The sequence below is a fragment of the Macrobrachium nipponense genome, chromosome 13, assembly GCF_015104395.2.
Source record: "Macrobrachium nipponense isolate FS-2020 chromosome 13, ASM1510439v2, whole genome shotgun sequence".
Classification (NCBI taxonomy): Eukaryota; Metazoa; Arthropoda; class Malacostraca; order Decapoda; family Palaemonidae; genus Macrobrachium; species Macrobrachium nipponense.
The window spans coordinates 100,052,390-100,070,644 of NC_087206.1; the positions used below are offsets into that span (position 1 = coordinate 100,052,390).

Genomic DNA, 18,255 nt, shown 5'->3' on the forward strand with positions numbered 1-18,255 from the left:
TGTTCATGAAACTTGCCTGTCAGATATGTATGTAGCTGTATTTCCGAATTCAGCTATATATTGTCTGCCAGGTAAGTATGAACAAACTTTTATTGTGATATAATTTCATTATTTTGCCTTGCGTTATTTTACTTCTGGTTGGTTCAAGTCATATACGCTTGCTGTAGTTACCTCTTCGGATGGCAACCGAGAGGTCTATTGTCTATTTTAAGGACATTTAATCGTACTCCCTGCAGCCTTCCAGGAGTTTCCGATTTATCTTTTACCGTTGTATGGTAGTGTTCTGACGACACAAACGCATCTATATATTTTAGCGTTTTCTGTTTCGCTTAAATATACCAGCTTGAGAGTCTTTCGGCTCAAAAAATAACGGACCTATTTCTTTGTAGAATAGGGTAGCTGGCAACCCAGACATAAAGTTAAGAGACGACGTTCGAAGCTGCTGGCGCTGCTGTCACGCTGTGTCTGTCTTCCAGTCCAACCGAGCCAGTAAACAGATCGGGCGCTGTCATGCGCCCTAGGTTACGTCTCTCTCCTCCTGCGGGATTGACTGACTAACCGTATCTCTGTGCTGGCGGTTACGTCTCTCCTGCGGGATTGACTGAACTAACTGTAACTCTGCCCTACAATCACGGACTTTAGCCTAAGATTGAGGGGATTTCTTACGTGAATGAATAAACTTGCATTCGTTTTGCCTTACTATTTTCAACAGAGTTATCTCTTAATCCTTTCGGTGCTCGTTACCGCACGGTATAGAACTACGAGTCTACCAGCAGCTTGCACTTTTATATGCTCTCCTGCTTAGGCAAAGCGCAGCCTTATTAGGGAAGTAAGCATACTCGGGGAGGGAATGGATGAGCTTGCTGGGGACCATTTCCTTACCTTGAAAAGAAGTTTGTTTGCCCCGAATAGGACTGCAATTCAGACCACAGTTTTTTCCTACCGGGAAACTGAAATATTATTCAAGATCTAGGAATGATTCTGAACATCTCTCAGTGCGTTTTATCACCTGAGGTGATAGAAAGAAGGTGCCGGACATCTGGATAGGGTTTCAGATGTCCTGGATCTTAATCTGAAAGAAGTAAAAGCGATTCGGTAGTCCCTCCAGTCCTCGTAACGAGTTTTGGGAACCAGTGGTCCAGATCAACTCTGATATTCCACAGCTCTCTCATATCTTAAGAAGTATCTTCTCTCGGTCCCTGTTCGAGTTTACGAGAAAGCCTATTATAACAACAGGCGTAGAATGTAACGATCCTCTAGAGGTTCGTACCCGGATTGCAAAAGTCCGTACGGAATCGTCTCGATCGACGGGCCAGCAAACTTTATTGTCCTTCCGAGTGGAATCTTTCTTTAGAAGTAAGTTGAGAGTTGTGGAGACTTTAGGGACGCCCTTTCATTCTTCTCTTCGATATGTTGAGGACGAAGAGGCTTCTTCTTCTCTGCTCCTTATTCTCGATCCGGGATCGGTACCATTAAACGCCATCCTATGATATTATGGAATGGGGATGGAATATTTAGTCTCTTTTCCCCTTTTTTCAATCGCTTAGGAAATGTAATAGGAGGATTTATGACGTCACAGGGAGCGACAATGACGCTGATCGCCCCATGTTGGCCTTCAGGATCCTGGATTCACAGGAGGTCACATACTTCCTAGTTCACTTTCCAAGGACCTTTTCCGAGAGAGTCGGTCTACTCTAACTCGAAAGGTACCTATAACCTCTCCGCTCTGAGTCTTGACTACGTTCAGGCTATCGAGATGTTGACAGGAATAAGATTACCGTCTTCCATTTCCGTCTGAAGAATGGGATAAGCTGGCAGTCACAACTATTAAAGAATAACGCAAATATGTTGTTGACGGCCTTTGGGCTCAGAGGATTTGCGTCTGTCAAACAACAAAGCCCTTCACGATCTTTGAGTTCTGTGGAATCTCGAATCTCGCTCACCATCTACTTTTTGTCTCACCTGTTTTCTCGGAGTCAGACACTCGTGCGAGATCAGGCGACATATAGTAGCCCTGAGTTTCTTGGTTTCTTGTTGACGAAGTCGGTTGCGTTTATACACCCCCGATGATCGTGTAACATGAGACCAGGTTGGACTGTCAGGCATTCTTCCTTCGGGACTGAATCGCCTTTTTGCTCCTCGCTCCTTTCTCCTGGCACCAGAAGCTCGAGTCAGGAGTTGATTCGCTGACGACGTTGGGTTGCATTGATACACCCCCAAGGTTTGCTTAGATTGAATCGCCCAGGCAGTCCAGACACTCATCCTTCAGCGAAGAATAGTGCCTTATGGTCTTCAGGGTACAGCCTTGCTGTCCTTGATTCGTCTGACTGGTCGGTCACCTGACTTTAGTACAGACGGACTGACTGTGCATGTCCAGATCGAAGCTTTCAATATGGAACTTAGACGTAGTCTGAAGTTCTTGATGTCAAAGCATTCGAACCTCTCCTACCTGTTAACTTCTTGCATGTGATCAGGAAGGCCTTCTTCTAACCACCCTAGAATACGACAAAGAGGGTTAGTGAGATTTTAAGCCATCGTCACAAGTTTTGGCTTTAGAGAACACAAGGCGGTGTGCTCTCTAACCCTTCCGTTGTGGCCTAAGAATGGTAACCCGTTTGTCCTTGGGTGCCAGGAGCTTGGAAGCCAGGATGGCACAAGTTAGTGGGCAGGAGCCAGAGAGAGTCCTGTGCCCTGTCGGGTCTCTCAAGTTTTATCTACATAAAACTCAAGAAAGTCGAAGTCAATCGGGCAATCTGCAGTGTTCCGAAAAAGACCAGACTTGCCCATATCGAAGAACAGCCTGGCTTTAGTGTTAAGGAGTTCTTTCAAAAATGCTCCTTCATTGTGTTTGCACAAAGATTTGAAATCTTTTATCTGAATGCTCACGAGGTGAGGGCGCGGCCTCGGAAGCATTTCAACAGAGCATGGCACTCAGCAACATCCTGAGTACCATGTTTTAGCGAAGCAACTCTGTGTTCACTTCACACTCCCTGCGAGATGTGAAGATGGCATATGAGATCTGCTGCTCGCTAGGGCCATACGTGTCTGCAGACACAATCTTGGGGGCAAGAAGTACCACTCATCCTATCCTGTAGAAAATGGTTAGGAAAAGCTCTTAATTTAGTTGTTGAGTCGCTGACAACGGCGACTTCCAACTCTTAAGCCTTAGTTTTAACACACCTTAACTTTGGCTAGGTTGGTCAGGTGGTGATATATCTTTATATATATATATATTTATTTTTACTTCTTAGCCCTCATGGTATGGTCAATATGGTCTAGTCACGTCGTGGTCTCGCCCCTGTTGACAGATCATCTGGAGTGCAAAACCAGCTATAGGAGGTCTCTACCTCGCTGGCAACTCTAGTAGCACAAGCAGACTTACGTGGCAGTAACCACGAAGCCAGCTATGCTAACAGGTGGAACCAAGATGTAAATCATCTGCATGCATTTGTTTCCCAAAATCCTTCTATTCTGTCCCTTCCCACCTCCAAAGGTGGGATTCAGCTATATATATATCTGACAGGTAAGTTTCATGAACAAAATGATATTGTTATGATACAATAAAGTTTGTTCATACTTACCTGGCAGATATATATAATCAAGTACCCACCCACCTCCCCTCAGGGGACAGTGGAAATAAAAATTATGAATAGAAAATGGGAATGGTTCCTGATACCCGCCTCCCAGCGGCGGGAATGGGTACTAACCACCTGGCCGACCACTGCGTGTGTCGGAAGTTTTTAAAATTCTGTCGGACTTCAGAAAATACAGCTATATATATATCTGCCAGGTAAGTATGAACAAACTTTATTGTATCATAACAATATCATTTTTATACATACGTACCTGGCAGATATATACGATTAAATGGCCCACTCAGCCTCCCCTCAGGAGACAGGTGGAAGAGAAAATCTGACTTAGAAAACGGGAATGGTTCCTATTCCCGCCAACCAGTGGCGGGGCGGTAGATCACCTGACCTACCTGTAGAGTGTGCCGCGAAATTCGAATTTCTATCGGGGACGACAGAGTCTATAGCTAAGTATATATCTGCCAGGTAAGTATGTATAAAACTTTATTTGTATCATGACAATAACATATTTTCAAGTTATCATAGGATCTGTCCTTAATTTAAAACTGCCATGGCCTGGGGTCAGAAGCAGTGGTCTGTGTGTTGCTAAGTGTACCATTCTGGAGGAAATTTTAGCACCTGGAACCTTGTAGACGTACTTTCCTCGGTATTGCATCAAGTACTTTTAGATCTTGCTGAGGACCAGCACTGGAAGGTGTTGAGATTGAAGCCCCTTCATCTCTATATCAGTCTGTCTCTGGAGTTTAGATGCGGTTATAAACTATCTGAATTTACTGTAAAGCCTTTTATTTAGCAGTGGTTAATAAGTAAATTTACTGTCAGCACCCTTCTTTAAGCTGGTGTAAAGGGATGCTATTTTAGCTTTCTGCCTTAGAGCTGAGGGTGATGTTAAGGCTATGCTTTACAGTTCCTAGTAAGAATTCCAATGTAACCTCTTTGTTGGGGAAACAAGACTTCTCTATTCTGGTGGGCATTAAAATTTAAAGGTTAAACCTAGAACATTTTTATTATCCTTTTAGAGACCTTGAACATCTTTGTCAAAGGTAAATGCTGGAAGAGGCAAATTTAACCTTTGGTTTTGTGTGGTTTTAAGAAAAACAGATGATGTGGTCAAAGTTATCCTGGAAGAGTCAAAATTCAACCTTTTGTGGTTTTAGGAAACCTAGCTGTCTTTACCAATGGTTAAGCTTGAAGGCAAAGTTAACTTTTTGTTCTGTGGTTTTAGAAAACCTAGAATGTATTTGTGAAGGTTAAGCCTGGAAGATGCAAAGTTAACCTTTTGTGTTGTGATTTTTAGAAACTTATGACGCCTTTGCCAATGGTTAGGCTTGAACGACCCCATTCCAACCAGAAAAAACTTACCCTTCCTTGAGAATGAACCAATGATACAGTTGGAAGCAGAATTCTGCTGTGCCCCTTAAAAACAACAAAGATTTCACACATGAGAATACAACAAATCCTGATTTCCAAACTCTGCAATTTGCAAACTCCACAGTGATTAGTTGCCACTTAACAACCATATTAATAAATTAATATTTTGTTCATGAAACTTACCTGACAGATATATATATAGCTGTATTTTCTGAAGTCCGACAGAATTTAAAAATTCGCGGCACACGCAGTGGGCGGCCAGGTGGTAGTACCCATTCCCGCCGTGGGAGGCGGATATCAGGAACTATTCCCATTTTCTATTCATATTTTTTTCTGTCGCCGGTCGTAACAACTGTTTACAGACCTCCGCCTAGGATTTTGAAAACTTCATTAGCCGCTTAAGTATCCTAATTATTCCTTCGATTATCTTGGATTTGTGGCTAGGCATACGCTATCGTAAATTTTTTCATTGCATTTGATGTCTGAAGCTAGTTAGCCTAGTTTCAGACTTTGTCTGCATGGTAAGGTGAGGCTACCGGAACTTTCGGTAGACACTCACTTAGTAGATATGACGTTTACATGTTTTCTTTGCATAAGTTCAATGTAATTAGTGTAATGTGTGACTGATTACGGAAGAAGGAGGTTTCATGTACGCATTTTAGAGCGTGTTAGAATCAGGAGTTTTCCTCCACAGTAAACAGAAGTTAGAAATAATGAACCTTCTAACCTCCTGTAGTTTTTATTTTGCCTAACCCTGTGGTATGGCTTACGGGCCTAGAAGAAGTGTCTGCTAGAGGATTACATCAAGTAATCTTAGACTAAAGTGCTCGCTCTCCAATCAGTGTTGTGAAAGTGTAGTGCCCCTTGTGTTGTGGAGGGGGCGTCAGATCGGCCCCATAATGCCTCTAGGCCTGGACCTCTGTCGGACTCCCAGGACTCAGGGAGAGGGCATGTCGAAAGCTGCAAGAGGGTTACGGGGGCTCCCCACCGATCTGGCGTCCCTTCGGCAGAACCTGTTGACGCTTCCCAGGCTGCTAAAGATCGTGCACGTGCACGAATCTTGAAGGATTGCTTCTCGTCCTCCGAGGCGTCCTCCCCACGCAAGGGTTGGAGCTCTCTCTCGTTAGGAGGGAACGTCAGATCGGCCCCATAACGCCTCTAGGCCTAGACCTCTGTCGGACTCCCAGGAAACCAGGGAGAGGGCATGTCAAAAGCCGAAGGAGGGTTACAGGTTTTTCATGCTGATCTGGCTTCCTTTCGGCAGGTCCTGTTGTCGCTTCCCAGGCTGCCGAAGATCGGGCATGTGCACGAATCTTGAAGGATTGCTTCTCGTCCTCTGAGGCGTCCTCCCCACACAGGGGTTGGTTGGAAGTTCTCGGAAGGACTCGCGCCCCTAAAGAAGCTTTAGAGAAGAGGACGCTTCACGTCCTCTCTCTCGTCACGAGAGGATGAAAGAGTAAAGAGACCACATTTTCCCTTTTAGAAGAATGCACTGGCTCTTTTCCTAAGGGACATTTAAGGAGGCTCATTCATCTTTCCAGAAGAGTGATTTGAGCCTCCTGCGAGTGAACGCTCATGTATACATCATTTATACATTATTAAGGAGGCTCATTCATCTTGCCAGAAGAGTGATTTGAGCCTCCTGTGAGTGAACGCTCATGTATAGCTCCATTATACTTATTAAGGAGGCTCATTCATCTTGCCAGAAGAGTGATTTGAGCCTCCTGCGAGTGAACGCTCATGAAGTTAGAGCTGTTTCAACCTCGCTAGCATTCCAAAAGAATTTGGTAATCAAGGACATTCTTGATTCCACCTTTTGGAGGAGCAACTCAGTATTCGTCTCCTCTCCTCATGGCGCTCCGTATACGTTATGTAACGTTCGCTTTACTTCGAAAAAGTAAGCTGATAGTTTTTGACGGCCGGCAAGCTGCTTTGCACAGTCAAACAACTTATGTCTCTGGTCTGCATAAGAAGGGCAATTTAGACGTGAGGAAGCTTTTGGAGGTGCTCGACGTCCTATAAGTAGAGACATTCTCCAGGACGCTCGGCAAGCACCTTGCGGAAGACGAAAGCCATACGTCTTCCTTTAGTGTTCACACTCTTCAGGAGCAGCGTCGCTCTCCATGGAGACTCGCATGAGGACGTCCCTTAAAAATATTCAACGTCATACGCAAAAACGCGGTTTCGTCATAACATTGAGATGTTGGCAGGTCGCTCGCCAGGACGCCTCTTGGCGGCCTTGCATGCATCAAGGCGCTCAACGAGTTCCTCTCTGGAACGTCGTTCAGAAGACTTGGTGTTCTCTGCTCAGACACGCTCGTAGCTAAGCAGGACGTTTTTTGAGGACGCTCAGCAGGACGCTTTCCAGGACGCTAAGCAGGACGCTTTTGAGGACGCTCGGCAGGACGCTTTTGAGGACGCTCAGCAGGACGCTTTCCAGGACGCTTTCCAGGACGCTTTCCAGGACGCTCAGCAGGACGCTTATGAGGACGCTTTTGTGGACATTCGCCAGGACGCTTCGGTGGAAGCTCGGCAGGACGCTTTGCGAGAGAAAAGACTTGTTGAAGGCGTCTTATTTGCTGTTGAGGACATTTCTTTACAGAAATTTTTAAAAGGATTCGGAGTTAGCGGAGAGACATACCCGAATTTTTTCTTCGATCCCTCTTTTCCTCTTCATCGATTTCTTTGAGAATCGGGAAGATTATATACTCGGATTCCTGGGTGACTTCGGTCATGTTAAAGGGTTTTCCCTATTAGCAAAGTGCTAATAGTTTTGTCAAGTCAGGACGTTTTCCCCATTGTCATTTAAGTGGGGGACCCCTCATAAATGGGGTAGTTCTCATTGTCATAGATTTTAAACGTTTTATCGTTTAAGCGGATAAACTCATTAACAAATTTCGGAAGAGATCTCATTCATTTTCAGAGGCTCATCCGGGGAGTAAGAAAAAGACTTGTAGACTAGATCCAGGAAGTCTTATGTCCAATATCATAAGAACATTTAACGGTCCTTTTCGATCCTCGGTTCTCTTGATGATCTCTATTCGAATATTACTCCCTTTTCTTGGCAAAGAGTCTTGGCAAAGAGTCAAGGAGTTCTTTTAAAAAGTCTCATTCATTAGAACGTGGACAGTCGGTTTCCCTTTCTTTCTCTCTTCCTCGTCGAGGAAAGATGTAGTAGAGAATTTGATGTTCAAATTACTACAATACTTATGTAGTTTATCTTTGTGTCATTTTGCTAACGCATGGGTCAAGTCATTTACGCATATCGTATTTACCTCCGCGGATAGAAGCCGAAAGACTGTTGTTCTAATGTATTTATTTGACACTCCCTTCAACCTTCCAAGAGTTTTCGGAGTAAGAACAACTCTTCAGGTATTGTTACGACAACACCAACTCAGCTTCCTGTATTTAGCGAATTCTGTTTCGTTTAAATACGCCTGCTTGAGAGTTCCTTTTGCTCAATAATATCATACCTATTCCTTGCCGTAAAAGGGAGTAGCTGGCAACTCAGGCAGTTAGTATTCTGTTCACCATTGAAGCTTTCCTTCGAGGAAGACTTCTCCTTCACTCTCTTTGATAGAGATCGAAGGTGGTCGATCTCCAATCCTTATTTTGTTTTCTTGAAGGAAAGAATTTAGGATGGAGATCGTTGTTCAGAATCCTATAAATATACTACGTATATTAACCTCGCGACATGATTCTACTAAGCAGTTGAATTGTCCCGAGGGGTAGGCGCATATCCTAGTTTTTCTACGGATTGCGACTTAGACGAGAAGTATCCTAATTGAACTGCAACTCGGGGTTGCCTGCAACCTCCCAGGAGTTTGTTTCAATTTTATATACTTATGGTTTTGTCACGACAACACCATTTCAACTTTTATATTTACCGAAATTCGTTTCGCCTAAATATAATTGCTCGAGCATATCTTTTATGCTCGGTAGTTCTAGCCGAACGCATTCCTTTGTGGAATATGGATTACCTGGCAACTCAGGATGACGAGTCAGCGGGAGCTCAGGCTCTGCTACTGCGTATTGAACTGCCTGTGCCTGATAGCCGCTCAGTATCAGCTGGGCCTCCGAGATGCACGGTTGTTTATGTCTCTCTCTCTCCCCTGCTTTGATTGACTACCGAACCGTATCTCTGCCCAACAATCTTGGACTTAGGTCTCTGATTAAAGGGGATTCTCGCAATTATGAAGGACCATCTACTGCTGTGACGATAGATTCCATCGCCTTCGATATTGCGAGAATTTTCAACAGAGATATCTCTTAGACTTATTCATTTTACTGTTTACCGCACGGTAACAGAAGTCTGTACAAGTCTCCCGCTGCATCGCACTGATAATGCGAATGATTTTGCAGACATCTGAGTTTGTCTTTAAAATATCTCATATTCGTAGGTGTACAATTGTTCATTGTTCATCCCGAATTAACAGATATGTCATAAAGACATCGCCTACTCTCCGACCTGACAGCTCTACTTCCAATTGTTCAGCGTTTTCAGTCATTTGTAAGCACAGGTTCAGAATCTTGAGAATCCTTCTCTCGATTCGTCTGTGAAGACGTAGGTTGCATTCAATATCTACCTTCGTCTTCAACGGTACATAGCGATAAGATCTTCAAGAGATGGCAGTCTCTTGGCCAAGGCAAAGCAGTGCTGCCTATTTTCAGTGTTCAATCGGAGGAGGCCGTTTCTGGAGTAAGTGAAGGGAAATGACTATTCCTCCAACTCGACCTCTGTGAATTTCCTTATGGTTCTATCTTTCCGTCTGAAGTATGAGATAAGCTAGAAGTCCTAACTATTGTAGAATATGCAAATATGTTGTTGACGGCCTCTAGGCTCAGAGATTCGGTTCTGTCAAACAACAAAGCTTCACGATCTTTGAGGTCTGTGGAGATCTTGAAATTCTCTGGATCAAAGGTTCCGGCATGGAACTTAGACGTAGTCGGAGTTTCTGATGCCAAAAGCATTTCGAACCTATCCTTTCTGCGAACTTAATACACGTGACCAGAAAGGCTAATATTCTAACCGCTCTAGCCACGGCAAAGAGGGTTAGTGAGGTTTAAGCCATCTTCAGAGGTTTTGGCTTTAAAGGACATAATGCGGTCTGTCCTCTAAGCCTTCCGTTCTTGATAAGAACGAAAACCTGTCTAACCCTTGACCCGAAGGCTTGGAGACCAAGGGTATGGCACAAATTATTGGGCAAGGGCATTAGAGTCCTGTGCCCTGTAGGGTCTCTCAAGTTTTATCTTGATAAAACTATAGAAAGTCAAGGTCAACGGACAATCTGCGGTGCTCCGTAAAAAGACCAGACTGGGTTCATGTCCAAGAACACCCTGGCATTATAGCCAAGGAGTTCTTTTAAGAGGTCTCATTCATTATGTTGGCATAAAGATTTGAGATTTTTCTTAATATGAATGCTCAAGAAGTGAGGGCGCGGCCTCGGAAGCATTTCAACAGAACCATGACACTCAGTAACATCCTGAGTGCCACGCTTTAGCGAAGCAACTCTGTGTTCGCTTACACATCCCGACAATCTGCGGTGTTCCGTAAAAGACCAGACTGGTTCATGTCCAAGAAAACCCTGGCATTATAGCCAAGGAGTTCTTTTAAGAGGTCTCATTCAATTATGTTTGCATAAAGATTTGAGATTTTTTCTTAATATGAATGCTCAAGAGGTGAGGGCGCGGCCGGTCGGAAGCATTTCAACAGAGCATGACACTCAGTAACATCCTGAGTGCCACGCTTTAGCGAAGCAACTCTGTGTTCGCTTCACACTCCCGACGGGATGTGAAGACGACATTTGAGATCTGTAAGTCGCTAGGACCATACATTTCCGTAGATATATTATTGGGGGCAGGAAGCAACACGAATCCTATCCTATAGAAAAGGGATAGGTGTGCTTTTAACTTTGAAGGGTTGGTCGCTTGAGGCGCGTTCCTTTTCTTTAGCCTAGAAGTTATGGAACTAACTTTGATAGGTTAGGTCAGGTGGTGGTTTTAGCTTCGGTGCCCTCAGAAGTATGGTCATATGGTCTAGTCACATTGTGGTCACGCCCCCGTTGACAGATCATCTAGAGCGCACCAGCATTACAGGTCTCTACCTCGCTGGCAACTCTAGTAACGCAGAAGCAGACTTTGGTGACAGTAATCACGAAGTCGGCTATGCTAACAGGTGAGGAACCAAGATGTATATCATCGACTTAATTTAGTTTCCCAAAAAATCCTATTCTGTCTCTTCCCACCATCCGAAGGTGGGATTCAGCTATATATATATCTGTCAGGTAAGTTTCATGAACAAAATGTTATTGTTATAATACAATTAAGTTTGTTCATACTTACCTGGCAGATATATATAATTAAAGTGCCCACCCACCTCCCCTCAGGAGACAGTGGCACTGATAAAATATGAATAGAAAATGGGAATAGTTCCTGATATCCGCCTCCCACGGCGAGAATGGGTACTACCACCTGGCCGCCCACTGCGTGTGCCGCGAATTTTTAAATTCTGTCGGACTTCAGAAAATACAGCTATATATATATCTGCCAGGTAAGTATGAACAAACTTAATTGTATTATAACAATAACATTTCTAGAAACCATTTCCTTATCAGATTATGAACATCAGCCAGGTAGTATTAGCAAATATCAGCCCTGACAAGAGAAAATACGTAAAAGAATCGAGAACATATATAAATTCAATTCCACTGATGCTGCCATTCTCTTTAATAAAACAATTCTTGAGAGAGGGTCTCCTACCTTCAAAGAATAATAATATAGTAATAATAATAATAATAATAGGAATGATAAACTTGCATTGCATAATAATCTTTATTTTTTCCAGAAATATGAGTCACCTAGAATTTGGATCCGTGGTTTGGGTTCGTTTGGGACAAGCTTGGTGGCCGGGGACAATCACCACTCTAGAAAATTGCCCCCCAGATTTTGTAGAAGGATTAAGAAAAACTCCAGTTGCAGTAGTCAAATTTTTTCGCGAAAATGAATTGTAAGTTGAAATTTTTGGTGTATCACTTTTCTAATTTTTTTATATACATAACCCTGATTTCACAATTAATGCAATCTTTGATAATTTGTTTGTGACTGTGATCTGATGATGTTGCTACAGAGGGTCCACTAATTACTTACCAAGTATAAAAGGTTTGTTCTCACAAAAATATAAACCTTTGCATTTTATATAGGGGTATCCTTCAAAGTCAGCTGGGAACAGTCTTTGAATATGGTAGTAAGATGATTTAGCTGATGGTTAAGGGGGAATGAGTTGGGAATACTATTCCCTCACCTGCCTGCTGTGCCTCTTGACTGATCAGTTGATTTTACAGTTTTATTTTGAGTTATTTTGTTCACCTGGGGGGGCAACCAAGTCCTTATGGGTGCCGGTCCCAAGCCCGGATAAATAGGGAGGGTTGGTGTCAGGAAGGGCATCCGGCTGTAAAAATCTGTGCCAAAACCAAAAATGGAATGAGCCGAAATATGGAAAGAGGTAATGCTAGGGCGTACTCCGTAAACGACGCACAGAGACATCGCCCTAACTCTGTGGTAAGGCGAGGGCTACTGCATCAGGAGCGGGTGCAGCTAAAGAAGCGAGCTCACATTGGGTTCAGAGTATGTCAGCTAAATGTTGGGTCCATGACTGGGAGAGGTAGAGAATTGGCTGACTTGATGAGAGAAAAGAAAGTAGATGTTTGTGTGTGTGCAAGAAACGCGGTGGAAAGGAAATAAAGCTAAAGAGTTGGGAGATGGATATAAGCTATATTATAGTGGAGCAAATAAAACAAGGTAGAAATGGAGTTGGCATAGTACTGTCTAGTGAACTAAAGAACTCGGTAATAGAAGTGCATAGAAAGAATGACCGTATCATCAGATTGAAGATATGTTATGGAGGAGAGATTCTGATATTATAAGCGCATATGCACCACAAGTTGGTTGCACAGAAGAAGAGAAGGGAAATTTCTGGAGAGACATGGATGGAATAATGCAAGAACTGGAAGAGCATGAGAGGGTGATAGTTGGGGCAGATTTGAATGGCCATGTCGGAAGTGAAAATGAGGCGATTGGGGGGCCGGGTGCATGGGGGCCATGGAATTGGGGAGAGAAACCCAGAAGGAGAGAGTGTAGTGGACTTTGCTGTGTCATTCGACATGGCAATAGTAAACACATTTTTGAGAAGAAAAGGGAACACCTAATAACATATAGGAGTGGGGGAAAGATTCTCCCAGATAGACTACTTCTTGTATAAAAGGATAAATCTGGTGGAGGTCAAGAACTGCAAAGTTATTCCAGGCGACCATGTAGCCCCCCAACACAGGCTGCTATGTATGGACTTGAAGTTGAAAAGGGAAAGAAAAACCAAAGCTAAAGGGATAAGGAAAATTAAATGGTACGAATTACAGAAGGAAGGGGATAAGAAGAGAGAGTTTAAGAGGAGGGTTTTGGAGGATATTGATATAGGGATTGGAAGATGTTCAAGAATGGTGGGCACGAATGCAGCAGTAATAAGAAGGCATGGAAAGGAGCTGCTAGGAGAGACATCTGGTATCATATGGGAAGAAAAGGATAGTTGGTGGTGGGATGAAGACATTGAGAAAGTAGTAAAAGATAAGAAGGAGGCAAAGAAAAGATGGGAAGAGTCACAGTCAGTGGAAGACAGAAATAGGTACAGAGAGAAAAACAAGGTGGTGAAAAAGGTGGTAGCCCAGCTAAAGCAAAGTCGTATGATGATGTGTATAATGAGCTGGGGACAAAGGAAGGATTAAAGAAGATGATGAAGCTATCAAAGGCTAGAAATAAGAGCACCAAAGATATAACACACATCAAACAAATAAAGAATCAAGAGGGTGTAGTGCTTAGAAAGGAGAAGACATTGTGAAGAGATGGAAAGAATATTTCGAACAGTTGTTAAATGAAGAAAATAATAGACTAATAAGAGAGGATGGGCAAGTGAACATTGGCATGGTAATGAGGTTTTCTAGGCAAGAGGTACTAAATGCACTGAAGAAGATGAAGAATGGGAAGGCAACCGGACCAGACATGATCCCGGTGGAGGCATGGAAAGCATTAGGAGATGAAGGAGTGGATATACTGTACGATCTTATGATAAAGATCCTTGAACAGGAAAAGATACCAAATGAGTGGCGTGGGAGTATATTGATCCCAATTTTTAAAGGGAAAGGCGATGTCCAAGAGTGTGGTAATTATAGGGGCATTAAATTGATGTCCCACACTTTGAAGATACTGGAAAGGATGATAGATGCTAGACTGAGAGAAGAAGTACAAATAGGTAAAGAGCAGATGGGATTTATGAAGGGAAGGGGAACAACAGATGGTATATTTTGTCTGAGGCAAATAATGGAGAAATTCGGGGAAAGACAAAGGGACCTACATATGGTATTCATTGACCTTGAAAAGGCTTATGACAGAGTCCCGAGACAAGAGGTATGGAGGAGCCTGAGGGAGAAGATGGTGCCAGAGAAGTATGTGCGATTGATACAAGAGATGTACCGGAATGTATTTACCAGAGTGAGGAGCAGTGTTGGGGAGACAGAAGGTTTTGAGGTGAGAGTAGGATTACACCAGGGGTCGGCTCTGAGCCCATTTATCTTTAACATAGTGATGGATTATATTAGAGGAAGTAAGGGAGACAGTACCATGGAACATATTGTATGCGGATGATATTGTTCTGTGTGCAGAGAGCAGGGAAGATCTGGAAGTGAAATTGGAAAGATGGAGACAAGTACTGGAGGACAGAGGAATGAGAATAAGTAGATCCAAGACAGAATATATGTGTACCACCACTGAGGGGGATGATAGAGAAAGTATTCAGCTTGGTGGAGAGCAAATAAGGAGAGTTGATAAGTTTAAGTATTTGGGATCTTTTGTTAACGCTGGAGGAAGTATGGAAGAAGAAGTAAAACATCGGGTACAGGCAGGCTGGAACAACTGGAGAGCGGCCTCGGGAGTTCTTTGTGACAAAAGAGTGCCGCTTAGGTTAAAAGGAAAATTTCACAAGACGGTGGTAAGAACAGCAATGCTGTATGGTACGGAAACAGCAAGCATGAGAAAAGCAGAGCAGAAGAAGATGGATGTGGCAGAAATGAGAATGCTTAGGTGGATGTCTGGGGTAACAAGAGTGGATAGGATCAGAAATGACTACATAAGGGGGTCAACTAAGGTGGTGGAAGTATCAAAGAAAGTGCAGGAGGGGAGGCTGAGATGGTATGGACACCTGTTGAGGAGAGATGAGGACCACGCTGGGAGACATACTATGGGAGTGGAGGTGCAAGGAAGAAGAAAGAGAGGGAGACCAAGAAAGAGATGGAAGGACTGTGTGAGAGGAGATTTACATGAGAAGGGAATTGATGAGGCAGAAGTGCAAGATAGAAATAGATGGAAACGGCTCATCCGAAACGGCGACCCCATATAAAAATGGGAAAAAGCTGGGAAGAAGAAGAAGAAGAAGAAGTTTTAGTGTCTTATTCCTACACAAATACAAATTTTTTATCTTTACATAGGATTTAGCTAGCAGATGCCAGCTGGAATAGCCATTTAACTTTTAGACATGGTTGTTAACTACTGGCGCTAGGGGGAATCCCCACCCACTTGCTGGTCTGCATTCAACTATGCTTTTGGCTCTAGGGGCTTGCTGGTATATCTGCTACAACCGTGCCCAGGACAACTTACTGGCCACTGTGTCTGCTAGCTTTAGGATTGCTCCTACTCCCTTGGTAACCCCTCGAGCAGTATTGGAATTGAGTTCTCAGGTACTGCTGTATGCATCATCACTGTGATCTATCTGCTCTGTTGCCAAAGGCATGCTCAGCAAATTCAATAAGAGAAGGAAGTAAGTCATTGTCGTCTTCATTTTTGTCTTTGTCATTGTGTCCTGCTGCCTACAGGTGTACTATTGGATATCCACATGGACGAATTATCCTCATTTTTTTATAAATCTGCATCTACATCTGCATTAGCATTGCAAGCAAGGTCTGTATCCACATCCACAGTTTGAGAAAGTGGATATCAGTGCTCAATAGTTCATACTAGTACATTGTAACTAAAAGTCCTTTTCTTTTAATGCTAAATTTGGCTCATTCATCTTATTATACAGGTTACATGATATGCAATTACCATTTCATACAGTATACAGACAGCCTCTGGTTATTGGTGGCCTTGGTTATCGACGATTTGGTTTATGTGTCTAGTGCTGAAAATCGCTGCGCAGATTTCTGGTTATCGACACATAATAGTATTGCTGCCATTGCATACCTAACAGAGGCGCCATGAACCACCAGTTATGTTGCCAAAATCCGGTTATTGGCACTGATAAGTGCTGACAATTTTTGGTTATCGATGATTTTCACTTATCAAGTTGTTGGAACTTAACTCCCACAGATAACCAGAGACTCCCTGTATAAGTACCTCTGTTATAGCATTTGTTCCGACGCTGTACGTACCCTGAACTACTATTGTATGAGAAGCCTGGATTGTCAATCTGGTACCAACCAGAAAAAAACAGTTATTCCTCCACTCCCAGTCCAAGTAATGGCCCGGGGGTCAAAGACCACATGACTTCTGACCTGAACTCCAGTCCTTTCCTGGTCGCTGTCGCATTCACACGCTCCAGCTTGTTGTCCGATTGCCGGCCCATTTTCCTTTGTTTACCCCTTTTCCTGGTGTGTTAGTTTTTTTCCCTCCATTGTGTGCGTGTTGTGAGATGGAATCTTCGCAACGTCGTTGCCCCGGTCCTTAGGGTAGGGCTTGTGGGGCCTTCTGTCGCCGATGAAGATTGATCCCCATACTTTGTGCAACAAGTGTCGGGGTCGTCCTTGTTCTCTTGACGCCACGCATGGCAAGTGCGACTTGTGGACGGACCACCAGTGGGATCTGGCTTCCACCAAATGGAAGAAAAAGCCTAGATCCCCCTCCAAGAAGTGTGCGTCGGAGGTTCTTCGCAATAGGAGCGGTAGCCGGGGGTCTGGAGGCCCCTCGCCTTCTCTGCTCCCCTACAGGATTCTCCATCCCCGCCTCTGGATTTTTCCTCGTCCCCTCCCAGCGAGGGGACCTAGGTGACTCAGTGTTCTCGAGGGAATGTTGGGCCTTTTGTGGTCTGCAGGGCATTCCTTCGATGGATGCCCTGATGGTGGCGCTGTGCTCGGCGAAGGATCACCATCCCGTAGCAGAGTGTCCTGCTTCGTAGCTGGGTGCACTGCCCACGCACCAAGGAGTGTCTGTTGGCCTGTCCTCTTCCTCCTTTGCTGTCCCGGCCACCTCCCTTGAGGTAGGGGGTCTCCCCCGGGAGGCGTCATGAACCTACAGAATCTTCAGGAGTCCCCCTCTGTCTGTGGTCAAGGACCCACGATACCCTGGCAGGTCCCCCCCCTGCGGGAGGAGGTGTTCTCGTTCTGGGGCCCTCCACCGCGGCCGTGGGGCGTTTGGGTGGAGCGGACTTCCGGGATGGGGTTTCCCCCCTTCTTACGCTCCTTTGGGCCTCTCCGACTATCCTACCCGCTCACCTCGGGCCAGGAGTCGCCTTAGGAGGGACGAGTAGATGCCGTTCGTCGGGGGACATGTTCTCGTTGGGGTATTCGTGTAGGTCCACCCATAGGAGGAGTTGTAGAACCAAGAGGAGCTGGCATTGCAGGAGGAGTCGAGCGGGTTCTTCCTCCTTCCTGGACCGCTGTTCCTGCTCCCCCCATCGTAGCCGCGACCACAGAGATCGGAGTAGGAGTGGCTGCCACCAGGACAGGTCACGCCGCAGGCGCCACCACTCCCGGACCGTTAGGTCTCCGAGGTCAGCACCTGAGTTTGTGGCTCCCACGGATGCTCCATGTACAGGGTGCTCTGCTCGGCCCCGGGTTAGTCCCTCTGCGGTTCTAGTGGATCCCGCTCCGGTCCCCGTAGCCCATGCGGCTCCCACTCGGACTGGGCGGGCTCCCTCCGGTCTCGTGCCTCCACTTCCGACCAACCCGCATACGGAGCGAAGTGCTTCACCTCCGCGCTCCTCAGTTGGGGCCCACCCCCCATCTGAAAGGTAGCCCATGACGGCCCTTCCGGCTCGGGAAGAGCCTTTCCCCCCAGGGTCACGTTAGTTCCCAGCGGAGGGCACCGGTAGGCGTCAGACACCCTCTCTCTCTCTCTCTGCAGCAGGTACCTCTGGGCCTTTGGAGGACTTTGAGGATGAAGCCTTTGTCCAGGATGGCCTCCAGAGTGCCCCCACGGACGAGGGGTCCATCTTTAGGAGGGTCCTCAGGATGATGAGGTCCAAGAACAGCCTGGCAGA

General features: G+C 45.0%; 1 protein-coding gene across 1 annotated transcript in view; it reads left to right on the top strand.

The window, feature by feature from the left end:
- Positions 1-18,255, top strand: part of LOC135225224 (uncharacterized) — a 255,163-nt gene that overhangs the window by 48,907 nt on the left and 188,001 nt on the right. The window contains exon 2 of the mRNA XM_064264547.1: positions 11,806-11,967. Within this exon, the coding sequence (XP_064120617.1) occupies positions 11,810-11,967 (158 nt within the window). The 5' untranslated portion in view covers positions 11,806-11,809. The remainder of the gene's footprint in view (positions 1-11,805; positions 11,968-18,255) is intronic.